We start from the raw sequence: 24,092 nt of genomic DNA, 5'->3' as shown, positions 1-24,092 counted from the left end.
GGTATCGTCCTGTGTAAATCTATGTATGCAAACCAGAGCGTCATATTAGCTTTATAGGACGACGGAAGAGTCGGGCTCCCATCTGTAAGGTTTCTGTAACGTTCTCAAATTACATTAACTATAATACAGGCAAATAAGCTCCTGTCAACTATTTTGCCTTGTCTGTACGTATTCTTCAAGTTAAGCTATGTCAACCCCGGCCAGAAGAAGACTTATGAGAGATTTTAAACGGTGAGTTGGTGTACAGGAATTATGCCGACATCGTTAGCCGTTTTGTCAGCTTGTGCTAGCCCGACATAGTTAATCACTGTTTTTTTTAGGATATAGTCAATTTAGGAGTTTCCTGTGTAAAAAAAAAAAAACAAAAAAAAAAAAAAAACAACCACAAGGCAACCGCTATAGATTATCGTATGCTTCTGCGAATGTGAATCATTTATGTGAAATATTTTTTTTTCAAAGCGCTTCGTCTTTCCGTGACGCTAACGGAGCTAGCTAATGCTAGCAGGTTGGTTGACTAAGGCTTCTGTCAACGTACAGCTCCTAGCTGACTCTTTAAACCTTTTAGCTTTGAATATCCGTGAGGAGTGGCCGGACGGACATTTTTCATGGTTTAAACATTTTTTTTCAACGCATTCAACCCCCAGTACTCCACGAATGTATTCCTTCCGTTTATCTTATATTTCCGCTTCATAGTTGCGTTGTTGACCAGCACAAACGGTTCGACATCCCCACGGTCGCAAACTTACAAAAGTTTGAGTTAATCGGGCAAATAATGACGCCAAGAAGCGAAACAGAATAAAGTTAGATTGTTATGTAAATTTCCGAGTAGAAATCAATATGTCAAAGGTGAGAAACAACAGTAAAACAAAGCGAATGCCAGGCCGTGTATTGGCCTTCAGGTCCGTTTATAACCGTAATGTAACACTGCCCACGGAAAATGTTTTGGGGTTTTTTTCTTTGTAAGCGATCCTAACTGTTTATCGTAGTGAGTTACTGGACCTCTTCGGGGTCCTTAAACGTGTTTTGATCTCACTGTAAATCGAGCCTCTGGTCTTTTGATTATGTCATATTTGAAGTATCAGGATTCAGGAATGTGAGCAGGTATTTCCAGGTGTTTGGGAGGAATATAGTTTGGTGTAGCCCAAACCTATTACTGATATGGCTTTTTAATTTTTTTTCTTTTATTCATGTTTAGTTTCATCTTCAGTGAATTTTGCGGTTTTCTGGGTATTTTGTATTTGTATTGTATTTTGTATTTTTATCTTTATGTGGAGGGGCCAAGATTTAAGTTCCGAATAAACACAACACTTTGTGAAGGCAGGTGACTCAGTTATGTGGAGATAAGTGCCAATAAATGGGTAGTGATTGAGCATCTCACAGTAGAACAATTATATAATGTTTCTGAGGCTTCATTGCAAGTTAGGTAGTTATGGTAATTTTAAATTTTAACAGCCAACTTTGAGCAGGCACAATATAAGCATCTTTGTCGCTCATGATTTAACTAATTCTGTATTTAGTAAATAATAGTTCCTACCGTTTATCATTAATGGCACTGACACATTGTGTTAGGAAAAGGAAACCATGGCAACAGCTGTGTTTCCAAGTATGGTATGTTTGTTTGACCTTATAAATGTGGGTGTGGTTAGACAATGAAAGGAGACATTTGATTGTGAAATACACCTTTCTGTGGACTCAGTGGAGAAATACAGTCTCTGGTCATTACCTTTGAGGCCTTGAAACTTTGCTTCAGTGTATTTATTTACTTAACCTTTTGGGTATGCAGTCTACAAGAGGATCCTCCAGCTGGTGTCAGTGGTGCCCCTTCTGAAAACAACATCATGGTGTGGAATGCAGTCATTTTTGGGTAAGAAATTAATTTGGTTCTGAAGTGTAGATCTTATTTTTGTGTCTGAACAAATGACAAAATATCGCTTTTCTCTAAATTCGCAGCCCTGAAGGAACTCCCTTTGAGGATGGTAAGTACCCCACTGTATATAGAGATAGAGTTAAATGTAGTAACTTAATCAAAAATCTCACTGAATAGAATTAATTGAAAGAGACTCCTCAAGTCACATCTCCACAGTGTCCTCAGTTGGTCCAAAATCTCATATGTGTTCCTTTGTTTCAGGTACATTTAAACTCATCGTAGAATTCACAGAAGAATATCCCAACAAACCCCCTACAGTGCGATTTGTGTCAAAGATGTTTCATCCAAATGGTAAGAACATGATCACCTGCTGCCTCGTTATAGTGTTAGTGTTATTTGTGGCCTGTTAATAATTGTTTTTTCTCTACAGTCTACGCGGATGGCAGTATATGTTTAGACATCCTACAGAATCGTTGGAGCCCCACTTATGATGTGTCTTCTATTCTAACATCTATCCAGGTAAGAAGTGTCAATATTTAACAATAAAAGAAAAGATTTCATTATTATGGCATATTATTGTTAATTTGATTATGGAAACATTAAGTGCATTTCCAAATCATTGTGGCAATATTATAATATATAATAGAAATAATATGTATATATTTCTCTGAGAAACGAAAAGCTGCTACTGCAAATTCAGGCTCATCCACTGAGACTAAGTTTAATGTCAGTGTGTAGGACTGCAGCTGACCACCCACTGATTGAATAATCTCCACTGATATCATGTGAACTAAACAAATGTCCCAAAGTGTAAGCTTAAACATATCGGTAACATCTGAGAATTTCTGAATATTATTTTCTTATATAGCAACTCATTTATAATGTAGTGTTGATTCATTAAGTGCTGTTAATACATGAAAATAATCAATATACAAATGATAGAAGATTTAAATTTATGATTAAATTCAAAAGATTAGAGATTTTAGTTTGTAAAAGTACAGTGGCAAACTGGAAAATTCTCAGTATTGTGCAATAACATTGAGTAGATGAATAAGTTAATTCAGGTTTGTTGTTTTCCATTTAAATATTCTCGCCTTCTGTATTAATCTTCTCTCCCCCTGCAGTCCCTGCTTGATGAGCCAAACCCCAACAGTCCGGCCAACAGCCAGGCAGCTCAGCTGTACCAGGAGAACAAACGGGAATATGAGAAACGCGTCTCTGCCATCGTAGAACAAAGCTGGAGAGACAGTTGACCTGATACTTGTGATTGCTTCTCTCCCTCCATTGTTAAGCTGTGTGTGCTGCAAGTTTTAGTGGAATACCTCTTAATTTTTTGACCCTCCCCTCTTTTAATTTTAAGCTTTTATGCACTTTACCCTCAACTTTCCATCATAAAACATCTTGTTCCTGCCCAACAAAGAGGGCCTTTTTTTTTTCTATTCTCGCTCCCTTTTTAAGTTCATCAGGGGAAATGTGCTGAATCTTGCCTTGATGTAATATCATTATGGACTTGAGGGCCATTACTTAAAATCCTGGTGTGTTCCAATTTGCTCTAATAACTCCATGATTAATTGTTTTGTGTCTCAAGAGGGTACATCGTTAAGTCATGGGTCCTTTTCTGTTGTGAGCCTGATTTGTTGTCAGTTTATTTTCATAAGGCAGTTGGATACTGAGCAGCCTGATTATCACAGACTACAACTAAATCACCTTTACACCATGTCCTTTGCTGTGTTGTGAACTGTTACATGCATGACGGAGTGTATTCACTTTCCCGTTCACTTGTGTATATAAGAAACCTGCAACTGAAATTATGTACAGATTTTGCACTGGTTGTCCCCCATGTCACCTTTTCCAGTACTTGTAAATAAAAAAAGGCAAAGTCATCCTTGTATGGATATGCATTTTCTTTCAAGTTGTTAGTGCACAAGTTATTTTACTTTCCAAGGTTTGAGCATAAATGCTCGTAGCAACAATGGCCACTTGCGTAGGGTACGTCGTAGGCTCTACGGAGATTCATAGTCAGGCTAGTCAGTCACAGTCTAAATCAGGCCTTGTCTGGGAAAGTGGACCACAGTAAAGCTAAAGTTCTCATAAGATCTGTTTCTAGAGATGGTGATGCCAGAAAATCCACTATATATGGTCTTATTTTGAGATCTTTGTTAAAACGGCAAAATAAAATTATATATTCAATATAAGTTAAAATGCACTCTCAACTGACAGTTCTTTATGCAATACTGGAGAATCATTAGCTTTTACCTAAAACTCATTAAATACATAATTTTAAACATCTCATTTTATCATAAAAGTAGCATCCATGTTGCTCTTGTACAATGTTCTAGTGAAATGCAGTAAGCCGCAATTCAGTTGTAATTACAGATCAATGATTGCAGAAAACGATGCATCTGAAATCACCACACAGTGAACCTTGAGTGTTGACTATAAAGTAGTGTTGAAGAACACAAAATTCATGTTTCTACTTTGTTTTTTATTTGAGTTTATATAGTTAAGCTTGTGATGTTGCATGCAAGATGAACACAAAGAGGGATGATGTGCAGGACAGCTTGTTACAAACATGCACATGGTTGTGTACTGTACTACAGCTACTGTTTGTAAACAACCAGGAGATGGCATTCTCGTTTCTCAGGTACACAGCTGTTACAAAAATAACTATTTACAACACCCCTCTCTTCGTGGATTTTTTTTTTTTTTTAGCAAACACTGTTAACTGTAAATGAAGACTAATATAGATAAAATTAAATTTTTCACACAGGAATGTTCATGGGGCCAGGTGAGCTACCTGTTGTAGGCTCTCTCCTTCTTAGCCCTTTCTAAGGCCTTGTCCATGGTCTTCTCGTTTTCGCCTCTACACTTCGGGCAGTACCACTTGCCTTTAGGCTTATGATGGAGCCCGACGCAGGAGAAATGAAACCACTCAATGGGACATTCGTCATTATCGCAGCCAATCATCTCGCCGTAAGACACCTGTTCGCACAGGCAATATGTTGGCTCATCCGGATCGATGGGCAGGTCTGGAGGAGACACTTCTCTCTCTGATTTTCCTTTTGACCTTTTCTTTTTCTTGGAAGATGTTTTGGCCTTCTTTTCCCGAGACACCCCCACTTCCTCAGCATGATCCAGACCCCCGTAGCTTTCCCGATTTTCTCCATTTTTCTGACGTCGTGAGCGTTTCCCTCCCGCCTTTTCTCCACCGCCTGAAGATGATGTGACCTCATCGCGCTTCTTGTCGTGGTGACTGGGTTTGCCCACAGTAACTGTAGCTGATGTTGAGGACATCAAAGACGATGCAGTGGTTGTCATGGAAGTGGCCGGAGGAATGTGACTTTCTGGGATTTCTTGAGAGGAAAGGAGTAGTTCTGAATGCCAGTCTATTTGTCGCGTTCGGTTCTCAACCAGCTCCACCTGGAAAAAAGAAAGAACATTCATGTTTTGTTTTTTGTTTTTTTCCAAGTTCACCTAATTTATTTGACAATGTAGACTAAACCATCACACTTAAATAATCCTGAATACAAATCTATGTGAGAAACCCCAAACTACATCAGTATCTGCCATGTCTGTGCCCCGACAGAGCCAATCAACAGCTGAACCTGAAAACACATGAGCCATGTTGCTTGAACTTGCACGAATAAAAGCTTTTTAAAGGACTCTCATTAATCATCGTGAAGCCTAAATCCTTTTTGGTTTATGTTTTTGTGAAGAGACAATCTGTAGCTCCCTTGGATGCACTGTACGTTTTAAAAAGCCAACTCTGATTAAGATTTGTTGAACATAAATTTTGCCTTCTTTGCTGAATTAACTAGAAAGAAGTTCATGCTTTCAGCAGTTTAGGCTTAGCTGACGTCTAGGGGCTTACAAATGTTACTATAAACAGGTTTACAAAGGGTAAACCTGTGTTTGTAGAGGGAGGGATGTGTGCCAAATGGACTAAAAGGATTTTAGCAGCTGTGTATCTGGTTCCACTCCTGGTCGCCCAGTCCTTCCCTGCATGTCATTCCCTCTGTACCCCATTTCCTGTTTATCGCTACTGTGCTATCCATATAAAGGCAAGAGCCTGAAAATAGTTTTAAAAAATATATATATAAATGTGAATGTTCATAGAGAAATTATTATCAAAGCTATCCACTTTAATTATGTATCACAAAAGGAACACAACCCAACTGAACTTTGACATACCAAACATGCCAAACAGGAAGGTCAAACATAGTGTTGTGTTTCTGGTGACTGCCTAGCTTCTATCTACAATAGAGTTATTTAATGTTTACTGCTGGAGTCTTGTAAATGTTTAGATTTTTTTCTTTCTTTCTACAACAGATTTCCAAAAAATGTAAACATAAAGCTCATTCAGTCCTGATACAAAAGATCCATAAAACCCATTAATCAGGGTAAGCGTTCTTGCACATATGTCACAGAAGAAGAGTAACGTAGCTTCATCAATACACACATTAAGACCCAAAAGCTACTTTTTTGTCCAGTTTTTCTTCCACGTACCATTTGACCAGCAATCTGGATCTTTTCATCTCCAAGCTCCTGACTGCGAATCAGCGCCCTCTGAATAGACAACTGAAGCTTGCGCCTCTGAAGGGAGTCAGATTCACGGCGATACCGCTCATAAGCATCATCAAGCTCCTTCAGAACATCTGACAAAAAAAAAAGAAAAAAAAAAAAGGTAAGAACAGAACAGAAATACACCCCATGTTCAATAGTATACTTGTTGTTGGGGTTTTTTTTTTAACCCTCATTAAAACAGACGGAGCAGCAGCATGACTACAGGTTGAAAAGTAAGAAAAATAAATCATTGCAATCTTTTGTATTACTTTGGATTTCTTTCAGACAGTTGACAATATGTCAGGCAAAGTTAACACTCGAGCATTACTACTACATTACAGTTTTAATCAAAATCTTCTGGAAGCAAGTGTCACTAACGTTTACTGTAACTAAATAAACACTGTATTTCGATCATGTATTATGTGGTTAAAAATGAGATTAAACTGATTGCCAAAGCTGATTAACATCTGGTGCAAATATTATAGTAATGTAATTATACATAGCAAGTACATGTTATTTATTAATGTCATATGCACTAGTAGTGCATATGGCACCATTTCTCTTTTGCTTAATCTCTTATAGTCTCATGTTTTATTTTTTTATTTAATGTAATTTCTTAAATTACTTTATTTCATCACTGTTATAAATAAAACTTTGCACCACCTCACATAATAAGTCCTTGAGTATGGGACTGTAGTAAATACAATACTTTTATCCATCCATTCTCTTCTGCTTGTCCAATTCAGAATCACAGAGGTGCTGGAACTAGCTGTCATACGCTGAGAGGTGAGGGACACCTCGGATAGGCCACCAGGGCTAACACAAGGAGCTCACAACACATCAAGCTCACATACTGTGAATTTACAATCACCAGTACACCTAACCCCGTGTATGTTTTACCACCGAGGTAGGAAGCCAGAGTACTGGGAGGGAGGCCATTGGGAAGAACATGCCAACTCCACACAGAAAGGTCTCAGACTGGATTCAAACCAAGGACCTTCTTGTGAGGCAGTAGTGTTAACCCACTGTGCCACAGGATATTTTTATTTGTATTGTTTATGCAACTGTTGTAAACAGTGATTTCCCTTGTAGGATAAATCAAGTATCTATCATACAGTATTTAATTGCCGGTTGCAAGGTATATAATACAGCAACTGCTAATGTAGTACATACAATGGCGATTACACACTTGTATATACTACTGTGTGGCTGTAGGTTAACCATCCTATCCATTTGTTCACCTGTAAAATGCACACTTTAAATCACAAATCTTTCTAGGCTTTATTAAATTTAATGTGATATATATATATATATATATATATATATATATATAAATTATTTCACCATGAAACCTAAACAAATGTAAACATCAAAGAGTAATCTTTACCTTGATACTTGGCATCAATTTCCTTCATGAGGGACACGCTCCTTTGCAAGTCAAAAGGAAGGGACTCCACGAGGTCCAAATACTCCTCCACATAGTTCACAACAACGTGACCTGGGTCACCATTGGTCGGGTTCAGCATTGCGGATCCGTTTCCCCGCCGGCGCACTCCTACACCAGCACCTGTTAACAACATTAGCTTTTTCATTGATGAATCTAATACTCAAGTTTGCAAGGAAATATTACTTCACTGCCTCAAACGTTTTTGATTGAAGCATCATAACGTGTGTTTTACAGCGTTTTCGTCGTGTTTACTAACACCTGTAATCAAGAATCAGTTCTGGGCTGCAGACATACAGAAGAGAAGACAACTGATCTGCAGTCAGCCATACTGATGAAATTGCTACGTGTACTGCGAATGTGCCAACTGTTAGCTAACTCGAACTACCAATGCAGGATCTGCAAAGAAATACAAGACCCGGTGACTTCCGGTGGATAGCTGATAACTTGAAGTTGCTCGTATGGGGTGTCCTTACTGCAAGGTCCTCACAACTACAACGGAGCAGACAACTGTAATGCTAGCTAGCAGTGTTTCCCGGGGAACTGTAATCATTCTGGCTATGTGGAAGAATCACAGATGGATATGCTAACACAAAGCCTGCCACAAACAATAGGACAAAAGTGAACTGCTGTGCTTGAATATTTCATCAAAAGCAGCAGCCGCCCTGTCGTGTCTAATGCTTTCCAAAGCTAACTACAGCAGCTATCCTGCCCTGCTGCTGCTGAGTCCATTTTAACGTCAAGTAACGATACCCAACTTTTCCCAGTTTGCAAGTTTATGAATCTCTTAGTCTGCACCACACACTTATGAAAATGGGATTTTCAAAATGTGGCGTTAACTGTGGAAGTCGCTTCTAAATGTTTTGGAAAGTTACACCTTAATGTGACAAACACAACGCTTTGAACAACGGTCACCGAAGTGAATACGTTTCACCTTCAACACATTAAGCACCCACTGAACATTTACGGACAATTCTAGCTAACACGACGCGGACAAACAGAATGGTCTTTTACTGCTTTGGCACTTTAAAGTGGTCTTATTTTAACGCGTTGGCTTCGGCGTGTCTGTTAGCTGGATTAGCCGGCTAGCTTATAACAATACTAAACGAAATTCAGCTCCAATCCTTACGGAAATACAGAGCAGATACCTCGCCACACTCATTTAGTTGCCATATAAGCGGAGGGTAAGTAAACTTACCTGTGAATACTCCGAGTTAACCTTACAGACTCTGATGCTGCTGTGGGTCTTGTTGCTAACGCTAGGTAGTGTGTGTGTGTGTAACTACGGTGGACTCGCAACAACGGCGCTAGCTGTCGGCTAATTCAGCTATGCGCATGCGCCGCATACTTTACACGAATCACACACGCCTCACTCTTCTGCTTTTAGGTTTACGATGCTGCAACCAACCAAAACACTCTTTGTTGTCCAGCAGGTATCGGTTTTCATGGACTTTACAAGTTAATATTCCCCACTGACTCTATAAAAGTCACGTTTTCTGCAGTTACTCACCCAGTAATACTTCCATGATGGCTTTTAAGAACTTTGTCGAAACAAACAAACAAACAAAATCACATTTATAATTTATTTCAAAACGTATACAGGTTTCTGGTTTAGTGTGAGCCCATTCATCCTAATGTCTCAGTCTCTTTGGTGGGCTTGGTGAAGGCATTCATTATTCAACTAGTGGTTTTCTTTTTGTTACTTTTCCATTAAACACAACACAAACAACATGTCAGTGTGTATATTTTGCACCAGATTTCGATTCCGGGTTCAAATCAGTCATTAAAATTCAGCTAAAGAAGAACATTTCTTTCAATCCCGAAAAGGCTACGTTAGGAGCGTAAAATTAATTCTCTTTTTACAACTGTTTGCATCGCTGACTGTTTTTAGCTTTCGAACAGCTTTTTGAAGGCTGAGCTGATCTCCTGGATCATGTCTGACGTGGTGGTGGACCTGCCGTGCCGCTGGAATGCTTGACTGTTGCACTGCCTGGTGAGCGAACAAGCACCAAATGCAGCAACCACTGAGGGATTCATACTATAGGGGAGCAAAGGGAAAGAAGAAGGGGGAAAAAAAAAAAAGAGAGAGAATATACATCCAAATAAATTGAACACGTACATTTCTCTGTGCAACATCACACTTTATGCATTCATTACATAGGAAAAGCCAAAAAATCATCGTGAGAAGTGGTCAGAACATTTGGTGATAATTTTTATACACTCTCAGCATGTAAATAAGTGCACTCTGTAGGTAATGTGTGTAAATATATTTTTTAAAAAAACTAGTTTTTATCCATTGAGCCCTGAAAAGCTTGGCCTATACATTCATTCAAACATAGCACAAAAAGCAAAAATCATGCCTTCACCTTCTGATCATTCCTGCTGTGGAAGCAGCATGGGCCCAGTGTGCCAGCACTCCCATAGATCCAGAAAGGAGATCCCCCTGTCCACCGCATCGTCTCCCGCTGCCTTCTAAGTTGCATGAGTACACTACAAACAGCAGCACACGACACAGCGTCACAAAAGGAGCTCCGAAGCATCTGACAATAAACAAAGTGAACGATCAGCTGGAAGAAATTAAAGCACGTTCTGTTTGATGCCAACCTTTGCTGCCATCTGTGATGAAATCCTGCTCCCCCTTCAGCACCAAGGTGAGGTTGCCCATTGCTACACTGAGCTGCAAGACGCTCCGCTGATAATCACTGCTGTCCATGGGCTCATGGTGCTAATGCACACAGACGAGGTAAAAAGACACACATCAGCACAGAGGATCACATGTTATTTGCTGTCAACTAGTGAGTGGGACTGAACTGTGCCAAGAAACTTACCAATGCCTCATACAATCGAGTGAATTCCATGAAGTTAGGCGTAAGGATGCCCTTCTGGTACCCTTGGATAACAGATGGTTGCTGTGTAACCAGCCATAATCCATCCTGTTAAGAATGATCACACACACTATGTATGACTTAGCAAATGAAACACCTTCTGCTCCACAGCTGGAACTTTATTTTATCAAGACTTACTGCATCAATGACTATGGGGATATCTCTTGCTTTCGACTTCTCAATGACCTCCTGAAATAGAGAGAGAGAGAGAGAGAGCACTTTAATAAGCCTTCCGTTGGGGTGGGGGAAAAAAGAAGAAGTAATTTATCAGCCACCAGTAACACTTGTGCTATAACAAGTGCTAGCAATAAGACTAGTCCGCCATGCTTATGCAGAAGTATCTAGCAGAGTAGCCGAGACTGTGTTAAGCGCAAGGAAGAATGAATATGCTCCACGTGCCTTTGCTGTTTTCAATAATAAGTCTTCTCTTCCTAAGCCTGGTCCCACCACAAGTCCGTGTAGTCTTGGAAGCCATTTTTCTATTTCTTCCACCGCGTTAGGACTGTCCCTTCATTCACACACATACACACAGATTGTCAGACATGCTGGAATGCACAATTAATCCCAAATTTTCAATTAGTTTGCAAGGCAAACACGCACACACAAAGTGAAGACTGATAACACTGTAACAGGTCTCTGAAGGGAGCAAACGCAAATAGAAAGCAGTCGATGTTAATGTTTTCTGTAAGTGCCTCTTGTAGAGAAATGAGCCTTTTAACATTTTTTTGCTATAACAAGCTAATAATGGCTTTCTAAGAGCACACTGGCACAGGCTCACCAAACTGAAACGCAGTCATTAATGTTACTGTAAGGTTCCCAAGCCGCTCCAGCCATGACAAGTAAGCGTGAGCTGTGAAGGTTTGTACTGTCACACTGACAGAATACCCAGAATTATGACACTACCTGTTCATGATCTGACAAATGTCAGAAATTTAAATATTTAGGACAGTGATTACAGAATCACTGTGAGAAAGCAGCGTGTTAATTATAGCACGCAACGTTTAATACAACGGAGTAGAGTGATAATAGTGAAATGCAGAATTTGGCTCCAAATAACATTACAACTCACAACAAAAAAGAAGACGTGCGCAACTATTTATTTTGAAAATCTTACGCCTCGCCACAAAGCCTGGGTCAACTTTGATTTTTTTGCTTGCAATAACACACAGTGTAACATTTGTGAATGCATCCAAATACCAGTGCATAATGCTAATAAATACACACCATTGCACTCTCAATGATCCAACTGCTACCAGCTACTTCAAATACTACAGAAAGATTATTATTGGCTCTGTACTTACAGAACTGGATGGACTATGAGCTCAGGGCTGTATGATTTGATTACAACTGCAGCATCTTTGGTGCAGAACACGTGAGACAAGTCAGCCCCCTGGAGATGAGAAAAAAAAATGTATATACAACATACAATTAGAAAAAAAAAATTTAAAAATGAATGGACAAAATTGATAGTCAAGCTTTACTGCCTACCACTTTTAAAGCAGAGATGGCAGCAAAGTAAGGAGCTCCAGTGTAGCTTTAGAGATTAGAGATGAAGAGAAATTAGGGCAAATGTTCCACTGAATTTGTTTTTTTCTTTTAAATCATGCAGGAATCTTTTATGCAACATACTCTTGACATCCTCCAATGATCCCAATACGTCCATCTTGTCCCTTGTGTTTTTTGGATGTCAGCGGAGGGACTATGTTCTTTACCAGTGGCAGGATGTCATCCTCCATACCTCTGTGCGACATGGAGCCCAAACCGTAGAAGCGCTCAAAAACTGAGGAGATAAACAAAGTGAGAGTGTTCAGCGTACGAGCTAGTTTCAAACCACTGTGGTCGACAACAAAAACACACTAACACGATCCAAAATAAGAATAATAACTGAGTGTGATCTTTCACATTACAGCTAATCTGCCTTCAGGTTTCTCTCCACATCAAGGCTTCAAGCGTAGCACTGGAACTAAATACCTAACGCCTGAGGGTCTGCGCTCAGAAATGGATTCTGCTGTGCGAGAGAGTCTGTCTGGGGCGAGGGGGGTATGGGATGACCGGAGTGGCCACGTGTATGCGACAGGGAGGTACTGGAAATGACTGGAGCGCGGCCAGGATTCGCCGTCTTGGACGGAGCGGATGCTGAGCCGGAGGAGGAGATGCTGGCGAACATCTGGCCAAGCATCTGAAGCATCTGCAGTTCCCGGGCATGCTCAGCTTCCCGGCGCCGGTCTTCTGCTTGCAAGCGCTGCTCCTCCATCCGGTAGAAGTTGTCCTCGGCTTGGGCGCTCTGCTCCAGGAACTGCTCCATCAGCTTCTCCATGGGGAAATTGGCGCGTCGCTTCCTGGGCCGTTTGGGCGCTCTGGCTGACAAACAGCTGGCCGACTGGCTGCTGTTAGGCGGCTTTGCACAAGTCCCTGAAGTGGAGAAGGGTGTGACATTATGTTAGCACACATACTCAAGCCACTGAAACATGATAAAGCCACAAAAAAGTGATAGTGGATAAGGTTGGACTCACCATTATTCCCCACTGTCACTTTAACCGGAATGGGGATGGGAACAGTTGGGTATTCCAACTTGACTTCAGTCTCAGCGGGATAAGGACACTCCCCTGTGCTCTCAGAGTAAGCATCCTGAGCATCTTCCCCATCCTCCTCCGGGCCATCGACGGCCTCATCTCCTCCCGCACCGCTGTCTATAAACTCCTGGGCGTCCAGACTCGGCCGGTTACTCAAAATCCTCTCCATGGTGTCATAAAACTTGCAGATCTTGTGATACTGCCCATTATTCCGCAGATTGCCCTCCTTCGCCAACAAGTACTGCCTCTTGAGGCTCTTGATCCGCACCCTACACTGCTCGGGCGTCCTTTCAAACCCCATGGCTCCCAGCCTCCGGGAGACGTCGCGGTACACGAAGCTGTTTCGGAAGTTTCCATCCAGCGCCGCCTGGATGTCCTGCTCTCCCCAGATGTTCAGCAGCGTCCTCGTCTCCACGTCCGACCACAGGAAGCCCCGCGTTGTGTTCGCTTGCATAGCTGATCCAAAACAGGCCGGCTCCCGGCGTAACCTCCACCCCCGGGGAATAAGTTGATTGGAGATGTTGACACTGCGGATTATGACGGCCGTTTGCTCTGGGTCTCTGCGCTCAGCCGCGTCAATGCCGCGGACCACCGTCAGCCCAAACAACGACAAACGGCCATTTCGCTAGCTCAGAAGGACCAGCCGGGGTAATAATTTTGGTCTTAAACTTGAAGATCATCACAACGTGTGCAGGTCAAACTATTTGTAAGCTAGCTAAAAGCCTAGCCTTCTGTGTTTATCTCATTCGTGTCGTTGTCAAAATGCGTAGCTCTGGGATAAACCGACAGGAGATCGGCTACAAGAGCCGTTTTCAAGCGGTAACACTACATCGAGTAAATGTCCAAACTGACCTCTGATCAGTCCTTTGAGGTTAACTTCACCTTTCTCCGCCTGGTCCCCCGCCCCGCGAACGCATTTCTGCGGGGTCCTAGAGACCCACCTCACCTCAACAACGAGCCAAACTGTCAGCTGCTCGGCCAACATGGAGAGCACTGGACGACTCTAACGGCTCACCTAACGTTACAGTCTAAAGCTAGGTTTTAATGAAGTAAAACTTTGAGATAACGTCAGTCTCTTTTACCTTTCTCGTTTAAACAGGCCAAGGCGGCGATAAGCGACAGTGCAACTGGGATCGAGCAAAAAGCGAGCGCTTGAATCTGTTGAGGCATGCTCTCATTGTTTGTCTGACTGCAGTCACCCACTCTCGGAGCTTTATCACGGGCTGCAGAGCCCTCTGTGGCACTCAGCTGTCCTTACCTAAACTGGAGCTGCGCTTCAACGCCGACAAGTGAACGCAAGTGAGCCTGATCATGAGGCGCCCTATAACCCAGCGCAGTACTACAGGAAGCGTGTGATGCCTTTAAAGGCTGCTCGGACACTCCTACATCCAAGTGGGCTGAGGGTGAAATCTGCTGTCGACGAGCCATCAAACCGGAAGCAGTTTTAAGCATGCGCTGCTTTCAGTGACCACTAGATGCTTGGGATATTAAATCACAGTAGAGAGGTGGTCAGCAGGGCCGGATTCTGAGACAACAAGCCCTCCTCCATAATAAAATGAAGCACACATCAAAATAGACACAGGAGAGTAATAAGGTGCAGATGTTTTTAAGTTTATTTGCAGTTTGCATCTATTTGTGCTGATTTTAAGTTTTTTTTTCAGCCATATTGCAAGTATAACCATCTGTTTGCCTCTGTTTTTAGAAGTTTTGTATTTTTTAATACTCATTATTCAACCCCTCTGCCATAAAGAACTCTTCAGGAGGTCAGTCCTACTATGCACTATGAAAGTGTAGAGGTGGTAACAGGCGAACACACGTGAACTGTCAGGCACGAGATTCCATACACACATATTTCTGTAGCATAAAAAAAAAACTAATTTTAGAAGCATGTCAAAAAAATTATTTTACGTAGAAAGTGTAGCCTATTTTTATTTATCAAGTCTTCATTTCTAAACAAATATAATACCACCCTTAAAACTACAATTGCATTCATAGATTTAATGCATGAATTAAAATATTTTGTAACTGTAACTGTTTATCTAACTTTCTTCTGGTTATTGTTATATTTATTGTGAATAGATCACATGTTTCGATCGAAGCAGAAACATGATTGTTGAATATTTTTTACTTTCTTACAAATATCAGTCTACATTTTAGGCAGGCCATTGGCATAAAGTGAATGAATATTTATTTCTCAGCTAATAATTATAATCATCATCATCATCATGTTTTTGGTCCAGATTTTAAAGACCACATTTTTTAGCCATTTGTCTCAGCCTGACAACAAAAAAATATTTTTTAATCCTCCAAACTAACAGAAAAACACAATTAAGCGACATGTATACCACTAAGAGAGCGTAAAATCCCAGAAGAATGTGTGTTATGCTTAGTTTGAAAACTAATACCCGCCCACCGACTAATTACAAATCGGAATTATAGACATTTTACTTTTCGCCCTGGGTTTTGTCTGGTAGGCATAAAACAACTTCAGGCTTGACCACTCAAATCACACTTAAGCCTTGGAGACCGCTACTAACACCACACTAAAGGCATAAATATAACCATAAGGAATGCTTTGAGGAGAGGTATATTATGTAATATTTTCTGTCAGTGCATTTTAATGAAAGAAGAAGAAGAAAGTCAGACAGGGGTCTTTGTATTTTCAATGCAACTCTGTCCCTTTTTTTCGTCATTGTGTGGAAAATTGTCCTACTCAAAAGGCTGCCCTCAATCTTTTTTAATAATACCAATATTGACTAAGTAGTTTTTATTTATGATTATTTCCCAGCAGCATATACAGCCTATACACTTAAACTTATTTGACTTAGGCACAGTTATGTTTATTATTATTATTATTATTATTATTATTATTATTATTATTATTATTATTATTATTATTATTAATAATAATAATAATAACTGAACTTGAAAACTTGAAAATAGTCGTTTTTTTCTTTTGTTCCCACTGTCCACTAGAGGCCGCCCACGTCCTCCTCCACCTGGAAGACACGGCTCAGAGCAAATCCTCCTCGTGGATCTGCGGCTCGTCATCAACTTCCTGTTTTACCTCAGTGACTTTTTGAAGTTCGGACTTGGACAGCAGATTTGAGAATGAGCTAACACCGGATAGACACGTTATCAGAAGTGAACTTTCGTTCAGAAAATGACGTTTGTCAGAGCAATTCGCGATCAGCCTGCGGTGTTTTTCACGAGTTAGAGCGCGTCTTCGCTCCGAGCAGCAGAGAAATAAAATAGCGGGACCCGAACAAGCCAGCGTCATGCCCGAGGTGTCGAAGATGAAGAGGCCCGACGTCAAGATTGTTCTCCTGGGAGACATGAACGTGGGGAAGACGTCGCTGCTCCACAGGTACATGGAGAGGAAGTTCAAAGAGACCGTCAGCACCGTCGGAGGGGCGTTTTTCCTCAAACAATGGGGACCTTACAATATCTCAATATGGGACACAGCTGGTAATCCATCCTTTACTCTACCCTCTTTCCCCAATGTTTACTCTAGACTCTTATCGTGCCTTCTTCCCGTGGTTCAGTGCCTTTGTTTACCTGATAAGGAATGATCCGTTCATCTGAGGTAATCACTGCCATGTGACCTCTCTGTGTGTTCAGACGGTCTAAGCTTTTAGTCTGACTTTTATTCGCTATAGTCACTTTTTAAAAATATTTCTAGAGTCGATCTTATCGTAAAAGCTGACCGAGTTCCTCAAAAATAAGCATGGTATTTATTGATCTGTGGGTAGATAGGAAATAAGTGGAGTTTTCATTTGGTCTGCATGGAAAAAAGTCAGTTTCACTTCCCCTTCAAGGGACTACTTTAATATTTAAAGAAAATACGACTTTTAAGTGACATATTAAAGAGATTTCTACTATTTAAAAAAAAATCAAGATAAGGAGTATTTCATTTTACAGTACAATCATGATGCGTTACTCACTATGATGATGTTATCACAATACTGCACTGTAAGCATGATGTATTAAAAGCGACACCAGGATATCTTTGCAGTTAGTTGGGCTCAAGGGAGAAAAATGCCTCGGGGAAAAAAAAAACTAAAAGTAGAGATTAATTTCTCATTTATTCATTTATTTGAGAATCTCAACCACGAGGAATCCTGAAGAAGTAACTTTTGTATATATTGTCCCACCAACATCAGTAACACGGACATCTGTTCTGGGTATTATGCAATATTAACGGTAATTGTGACATAAAGATCTGTCAGTCAGCTATTCTGGAAAACAAACTAGTTTTTCTTTTTTTTTCTCTTTTTTTTTTTGAGAAGTGGGCTTTCAAAGAGCAAGAGAATATCAGTTTTAGTTTCTTATCATCACAGGTAATGGCAGATATTTTAGTCATGAAGAATCAAAAGTGTATTAATAATGAATGTAACTGATTAAAGTAACACACACAAAAACTCCCCCACAAAAAACAACTTCTCTCTTTAAAACTCAAAGGTGCTGCCAGAAAATCACCCACTATGCAGACAAACACCCCCTGGACAAACCCCACATGTTTTTACATGCTGGCCTTTGTCCTAATTTACCGAAAAATGCTCCATTTCTTAAATCAGTTCCCATGTTCACCTCTTTTGTGCTGAACAAGGAAAGAAACATGTTTTGTCTTGACTTGTGTTGCTCAATTTGTACGAGTGTGACCCGATAGAGAAATATCATCTGGGTACTTCTGCAGAAATGGTCACATGTATTTGTACGAGGCTTCAGAAATTACAACCACTGCTTTTCTGATTTGGTGGAAAAGTGTAAATAAATTTGGAGCCCCTAAAACTAGACTGTGTGTGTTCAATTGTGCTTTGGGATCCAGTGCTGAGGGTATTTTTCTTTATTTTTTTTAATAGTAATTTTTTACCAGAAATTTAAACTTTACATTTTATATGAAGAGTGTCAAACTTATTTTACATTGATTTTAGCTGGGCAAGACCAGTAAAACTCCCTTTTCTGTCAGTGTAAAGAAGTTTAAGTTTACATTTAATCACTGAGCTATTTTAACAAAAGAACAAGAACTGTGATTTTTTTTTTTTTTCTTTTGGGGAAAAAAAAATTATCAGTTTTTCTGCTTGATTAAAAAAATGCTGCTTTGGGCTTAAATTATAAGAAATAAATGTGTGAAATTACAGAAAAAGTTCCATTAGCTCAGTGTGCAGACTAATGGACACTGTAATTAGAAAATTAGAAATTATTTTATTAATTGAGAATTAATTTTTTTAATGCAACGTAAAAATCTGAAATTAGTATAGTAAATATTGAAGAAAAAAAACCCTATAGCTTTCTAGTATTTCATTGTTTATCTATTACTTACTTCCATTGGTGTAGTATGAATCGTCATGGGAACGTCTTTTCTTTACAGTGGGAAAAGCTGTAAAAAGAATTCTAAAGTCTACAATTTATGTCATCCTTCAAAATTTCAAAAGCCGTTCAATAGGCCACATTGGAGTGTTTTGCAGGCTGATTCTGGACCTTGAGCCTTATGTTTGGCACCCTTGTTTTACATGTTATCTGTCTGAAATTGTTCACTTATTTGACAAACAGCCACTGAAGTTTTGATTTGAAATCAAAAGGAAAGTTTTTATTGTGACTCTGTAACCTGAAAATGAAAGTATTATTAGTACAACTCCAACAGTTTTCCTGCTGACTAAACTAAAATGATTACTGACTGAGTTAAATGTAGGTCAGTCATTATATTTCTGTCTGTGTGATAGTAAGTGAAATATAGGTCAGTTCTTCAGTTATTTGTCCTTTATTAATGCACCTTCATTATAGAGGGTTTCTCATAGGCAGAGCCAGCTTGTCTTTTCTCTGTGATATTGAATATTGTGTCACAGTGTATTCAGATAAACTCATTTGGCCTTTTCTGTTGGTCGTGACAGGAACAATCCAGTAACTGCTGATGAATAAGCTCGGCGCTGACTGTATTCAAGTGTTGTGTAAACAAGAATTAGGGCAAACCTTCTTAGGCAAATATGTACTTCACAGAAATGGAGCTGGTGAACCATCGAGATAAGGAAAGTCTGGCCATGTCACCAGTGAGCCATTTCCTGGCTGTGTTCCCCAACTCCACGACCTCTGTGTCAAGTCCCTGTTGAGTGCAGTTAGCGCTGAGTCATTTCAGTTGTTGCAGATATTTCGGTACACACCACAAAGCTGTGATAGTGTGGAAGTCTTGAGTGCTGTTGTCCTTATTTTTGTTAATCCGTGAAACTCTAAGCTGGCTGCTTCTTTACTAGAGTCTTTTCAGTTACATTCTGTTGTGCGGGCCTTCATGCTGTCGGGCCTCTTCCTCTTAAAAGTCACATGATGAAGTTATGACAGGAGGAATTGAGTCCCCGTGCTTTAACCTGTCTTTTCCAAAGTTACATGTAGCAGTATTTTCCCAGAGTAGCAGGGGAGCTGAGTAAGTTGTTGTACATTCCTGCCATTTGAGCTGACGGCATGAAAAAGAAAATTCTTTATTTGTCAATGAGAAGGAGGGTGAAGAAAAAGTACCGTTTGCTGCTTTTCTTTTTCATATATGAGTCTGTCATCAGTATCTTTAAATGATGGCTAGGGAAAACAAACTAATAAATCATCAATCACTTGATAAAAAACACAGCAGATGCATAAATACTGTTTCCAGGTTTTGTATAGCAAAGTAAGCACACTAACAAAACAGCTTTGCTATAAATCTGTCTTTGTGAGGGTTAGAATGTTCAGTTATTTCCTGAAATGGATTGACAAAGGCTGCAAAGCACGGTGGTTAACACTTTCACCTCAAAGCAACAGCAAGGAGGTCTGCGTGTTCTCACCGTGTCTGCGTGGGCGGTTTGTTAGCCCTGTGGTCAACATGCGACTTGTCCAGGATCTACCCTGCGCTCTCGCCTGTGATAGCTGGGATGGGCTCAAGCCTCACTGTGACCCTGAACTGGATAAGCAGAAAAGATGGATGAATGGGTTTGATAGGGGCACTTACTGCTCTTGATGGTAACTTTTAAGGCAGTAGATTGTGGTGCTGTTGAAGTGCATCATTTGCCTTCAGCAGCATTACATTCCAGACCGTTTAAATCCACCCACTCCTGTCAGTTGGGATTAATACCTTTGTCAAACATTGAACTTACGACGCAGCCTGGCTTTGGTTGCTTTGTCATATTCCATTTTATACAAACATATTTTTTATGTCGAAGTACTGCAGAACCACACTGTTTAGCTCGGGTGTCATCTGTTTACTTTTCCCCCCCCACTTGTTTACAACTATCAGAGGGAGAGAGAGGGGGCTGCAGTTATCCTTGAACCACTAACTGCCGTTCTGCCATAATAAAATAAGAATAATATGTTCAATCAAATATTAATTATGCAAGTTCGTCGATGTTTAAACATCTAGTTACGTACATCTTACTAGTCTCTAGTAATGAAGTTAAATTCAGTTTTATTTATATAGCGCCAAATCCCAACAGTCGCCTCAAGTTTCATTATATCCTAAGGTAAAGACTCAACAATAATATGAAGAAAACCACAACAATTAGTTGACCTCCTGCCCTTGAATTGTGGGTTAGGCTAGGAAGAAATATGAAAAGCTGCAACAACAACAAACATCCCAAAATATCTCAGTGCACTCATTTGTAAAACAGTGCCCCCTGGTGGGGAAGGTTTTTGTTAAAGTCTGTAGAGGTTAATTAAAAAAACAACTTCAAATAAAAGTAGGATTTATTAGACTTATTAGATTTTGTGAGGTGTTTCTCAGTGACAGCTGAGTGTGTTACCAGAACGTTCCCACAGTGCACTGGATTCACACAATGCGCCCTTTCAAGCATTCTGCATATTTCAATAACAAAGATTGTTTCTGTTTTCAAACTGCTGACTGTCACACAATGTCTTTCCGTTGCTCGTACAGAAAATCTTTTTTCCTTTTTTTTTTTAAAAAAATGAGTGCTCGAGGTGAGTCGGTACTCAGACTCTTTTGACCTGCCTTTGTCTCCTCAGGCCGGGAACAGTTCCACGGTCTGGGATCCATGTACTGTCGAGGTGCAGCCGCAGTCATCCTCACTTACGACGTCACCAACTGGCAGAGCCTAGCTGAGCTGGAGGAGCGCTTCCTGTCCCTGACTGACACCGCTAACCATGACTGCATCTACGCCTTAGTGGGAAACAAGGCGGATCTCACAGACTCCAAAGCCCAGCTATGCCACGACTCTGATGGCCTGGTCAAGGACCGAACTGAGTGCAACCAGGAGTGCGAGGTGCTGTCTGGTTGTCCCACGCCGCCGGCCTCCCCTACATCCCTACCTGGCGTGATGCTCCGCAAGCAAGTGATGAATGAGGATGCAGTGGCTCTTTATGGGAGAATACTGCGCTATAAGGGCCTGGAGGAAAAGAGCAGCTTGCCAGCAGAGAAGATGTGCTTTGAGACAAGTGCCAAGACCGGCTATAACGTGGACACCCTGTTTGAGACGCTGTTTGATCTGGTGCTGCCTTCCATTCTAAGGAAGAGGCAAGAGAATCAGGAATCTCCTACTGTGGATCTAGAGGAATGCAGGATGGTCGGCAGCAAGAAGGGAAGATCTGGCTGCTGTTAGGGGCCAAAGAGAGGTGAGGAAGAGGAGGCGGAGGCCACCTGTAGACTCATTTTTAACCAAAGGCAATCACCAGGATAGTCTGACGACCAAATGCATACTGTGATGGTACTTTTCCTTTCTTTTTTCTTTTTTTCCCCTCTTGCCTTAACTGAGACCAAACCGTGTTAATGACCTCTTGGTAAAACACAAATCTACACTTCTGATACTGTGAAGATCATAGTGTCCAGAGAGATTTTTCCCATATTTCTTTGTAAGGAAGGGACATAAAATGCACGGCGCATTATCACTCTTTGTTTCTGAAACTTTCCACTCTAATGACTCGAACTGCACTAATAGCCCAAACGTGCTCCTGAGGACAGATGTCACTGCCGTTTGTCAGCGTTTCACCACCAGAATTTCACGCACATGTAACAGCACTAATTAGTTAGGCTGCACGTTGCACTGTTTATGATGAATTTTAAGGTTTTATTAATCAGACTTTAAAGTTCTGTCACTGTTGATACTGATCTTTATATTTTATCTGCACTTTTTGGAACTTTTCGATGAGTGTATTTAAAAAAAATAAAATAAATAAAAATACAGCTGTTCGAATTTTTAAGCATTCTGTAACAATGCTTATAATAAAGATTTTTTATTTTGCACTTTGCAGTCTGCTTTGTGAGATTCAGAAGGACAATGACACACAAGTGTAACAAACAACATTTAATCTTTCCGATCCGATGAAATAATCATGTTATAAAAACACTATAATTATATTACAATTATATCAGATGTTGTCAGTATTTTTCTGGTCTAATAATTATTCTTTAAGAAGTGCATGTAGATGAAATAGGAGCGTTGTACAGAATTTAGAAAAGATTCTATCTAACAAAGGGTCAGTGACAGGAGCAAGGATTGGCTATGGTCAGACCTCTGTGTTTACATTCTGTCCTGATGGCGTAATCAAGAGGCTAAAAGTGTAAAGGAAAATGATGTAAGTAGTACTAGATTGGATATACATTTAAAAAAACTTGCAGGGATGGGGTCAAGTTCATTCAGATAGTAAAAACGGTATCAGTGCATTGTACGAACGCGTCAGGAAAAGTTACGTGGCTCTGCAGAAGTTGACAAAAGCATAAAACAAGCTAACAGTGCATGGTAATTTTATAAAACTCGGCTTTGTAAGAGTAACTGAAAAGAAGCAGGATAACCCTTTCAAAAGTATCTACAAACACGTGTTCATGAGCTCCAATGAAACCCTTCTCACCTTCATGTGGCTGAAAAGCAGTGTTAGTGTCTTTATGTCGGGCTTTAAATCCTAAACAATAAGAGCATGTAGTTAAACTAAGCATTGCATACATATGTGCATCTTTGGTTCAGCTGTAGTGTATGGTCTCTGATAGTTAACAATGTGTAACTGAGGTAATAAGTTAAAAAATTAAGCACCAAACTACATTTAAGATGATTTTTCTCCACAATACTGCCGCTCTCACCGCCTCTCCTTATTTATCTACAGTGTAACTCAAAGCTCGAGGCATCTCAATCATCAGTCATTGCATATCTGAGCTCTGCGGCTCAGGGAAACAGTTTCCCCATTGACAGTGATCTACATTTTCTGGATCCGCTGTTATCTGATCGGTTTTAGTATTAGACTGCTGTCAATGTGAAGTCCGCTGTTGAGTATTTCACAAGTTCTTCATGCAGACCTGGCAACGGCTGATGCGCGACAGGAGCTGGCCTGCTTTTAGCGTCTCTGATGACGGCTCAGAGTGGAACTGCTGATCTATGGAGGTCAGCCAGAAGCTCTGCTTGTTAGCAAAGTAATGGCAAGTGCCTTTGGCCCCGTTGCACTCGATGAATGGTGTTGTGCGGAAGTCCTCCAGGCACGAACCGGGCGACGACAAGGACTGACCGCCGCCTTCGTTTCCTGCTGCGGTGTGCTGCAAGGACAAAGGTGAAAGGAAATTTTAATCAGGCAGGTGAGAAGTCGAGTTGAACAACTGAAAATGTGTTTTCTCTATCAGCAAATCCAATAATATTAAAATAAAGTCAACCAATACAATTGTTTTGGGGCCAGGGCTGATACTAACACCAGTTACTGGGAAAATAATTATGTGTATTTCTGTAGAAGTAGGACAAGATATACATGTGCACCAATACATCAATCAGTTCTGTTAAAAATATTTCCTACATATTCTGACTTTTAATTAT

At 40.4% G+C, this 24,092-nt stretch overlaps 5 protein-coding genes across 12 annotated transcripts in view; 2 read left to right on the top strand and 3 right to left on the bottom strand.

The window, feature by feature from the left end:
• Positions 1-35: 35 nt before the first annotated feature.
• Positions 36-3,750, top strand: ube2al (ubiquitin conjugating enzyme E2 A, like). Its single transcript, XM_084954933.1, has 6 exons — positions 36-231; positions 1,784-1,864; positions 1,951-1,976; positions 2,129-2,218; positions 2,298-2,386; positions 2,992-3,750. Exons 1-6 carry the CDS (start codon positions 188-190, stop codon positions 3,118-3,120), a joined length of 459 nt encoding a protein of 152 aa, XP_084811059.1. The 5' UTR covers positions 36-187; the 3' UTR covers positions 3,121-3,750.
• A 581-nt stretch (positions 3,751-4,331) lies between these two features.
• On the bottom strand, positions 4,332-9,334 carry ing1 (inhibitor of growth family, member 1). Its single transcript, XM_084954930.1, has 4 exons — positions 9,073-9,334; positions 7,818-7,997; positions 6,374-6,522; positions 4,332-5,287 (listed from the first exon to the last, which is right to left on the bottom strand). The coding sequence occupies exons 2-4, from the start codon at positions 7,954-7,956 to the stop codon at positions 4,661-4,663; spliced, it is 915 nt and encodes a 304-aa protein (XP_084811056.1). The 5' UTR covers positions 7,957-7,997; positions 9,073-9,334; the 3' UTR covers positions 4,332-4,660.
• A 109-nt stretch (positions 9,335-9,443) lies between these two features.
• On the bottom strand, positions 9,444-14,753 carry naxd (NAD(P)HX dehydratase). 5 transcript variants are annotated; one of them, XM_084954928.1, is made up of 12 exons: positions 14,591-14,753; positions 13,273-13,788; positions 12,731-13,171; positions 12,389-12,539; positions 12,248-12,293; positions 12,061-12,149; positions 11,159-11,267; positions 10,898-10,948; positions 10,703-10,807; positions 10,479-10,599; positions 10,241-10,364; positions 9,444-9,912 (listed from the first exon to the last, which is right to left on the bottom strand). In XM_084954928.1, the coding sequence occupies exons 1-12, from the start codon at positions 14,643-14,645 to the stop codon at positions 9,762-9,764; spliced, it is 1,959 nt and encodes a 652-aa protein (XP_084811054.1). In that variant the 5' UTR covers positions 14,646-14,753; the 3' UTR covers positions 9,444-9,761. The 5 variants fall into 5 exon arrangements, with proteins under 5 accessions (XP_084811054.1, XP_084811053.1, XP_084811050.1 ...); XM_084954927.1 differs by lacking the exon at positions 14,591-14,753 and adding an exon at positions 14,417-14,584 and having other exon boundaries at positions 13,273-13,904; XM_084954924.1 differs by lacking the exon at positions 14,591-14,753 and having other exon boundaries at positions 13,273-14,124.
• A 10-nt stretch (positions 14,754-14,763) lies between these two features.
• rab20 (RAB20, member RAS oncogene family) lies at positions 14,764-22,594 on the top strand. The gene is made up of 3 exons (XM_084954931.1): positions 14,764-14,926; positions 16,309-16,800; positions 21,310-22,594. Exons 2-3 carry the CDS (start codon positions 16,611-16,613, stop codon positions 21,900-21,902), a joined length of 783 nt encoding a protein of 260 aa, XP_084811057.1. The 5' UTR covers positions 14,764-14,926; positions 16,309-16,610; the 3' UTR covers positions 21,903-22,594.
• A 433-nt stretch (positions 22,595-23,027) lies between these two features.
• col4a2 (collagen, type IV, alpha 2) overlaps positions 23,028-24,092 on the bottom strand; it is a 59,912-nt gene continuing 58,847 nt past the window's right edge. For all 4 annotated transcript variants that reach the window (XM_084954918.1, XM_084954921.1, XM_084954922.1 and 1 more), the window contains one exon: positions 23,028-23,821. In XM_084954918.1, coding sequence (XP_084811044.1) covers positions 23,567-23,821 — 255 coding nt within the window. In that variant the 3' untranslated portion in view covers positions 23,028-23,566. The remainder of the gene's footprint in view (positions 23,822-24,092) is intronic.

Source organism: Perissodus microlepis, chromosome 16 (assembly GCF_051167445.1).
Source record: "Perissodus microlepis isolate ML-2025 ecotype Zambia chromosome 16, ASM5116744v1, whole genome shotgun sequence".
Classification (NCBI taxonomy): Eukaryota; Metazoa; Chordata; class Actinopteri; order Cichliformes; family Cichlidae; genus Perissodus; species Perissodus microlepis.
This window is presented reverse-complemented; position numbering and strand designations above follow the sequence as displayed.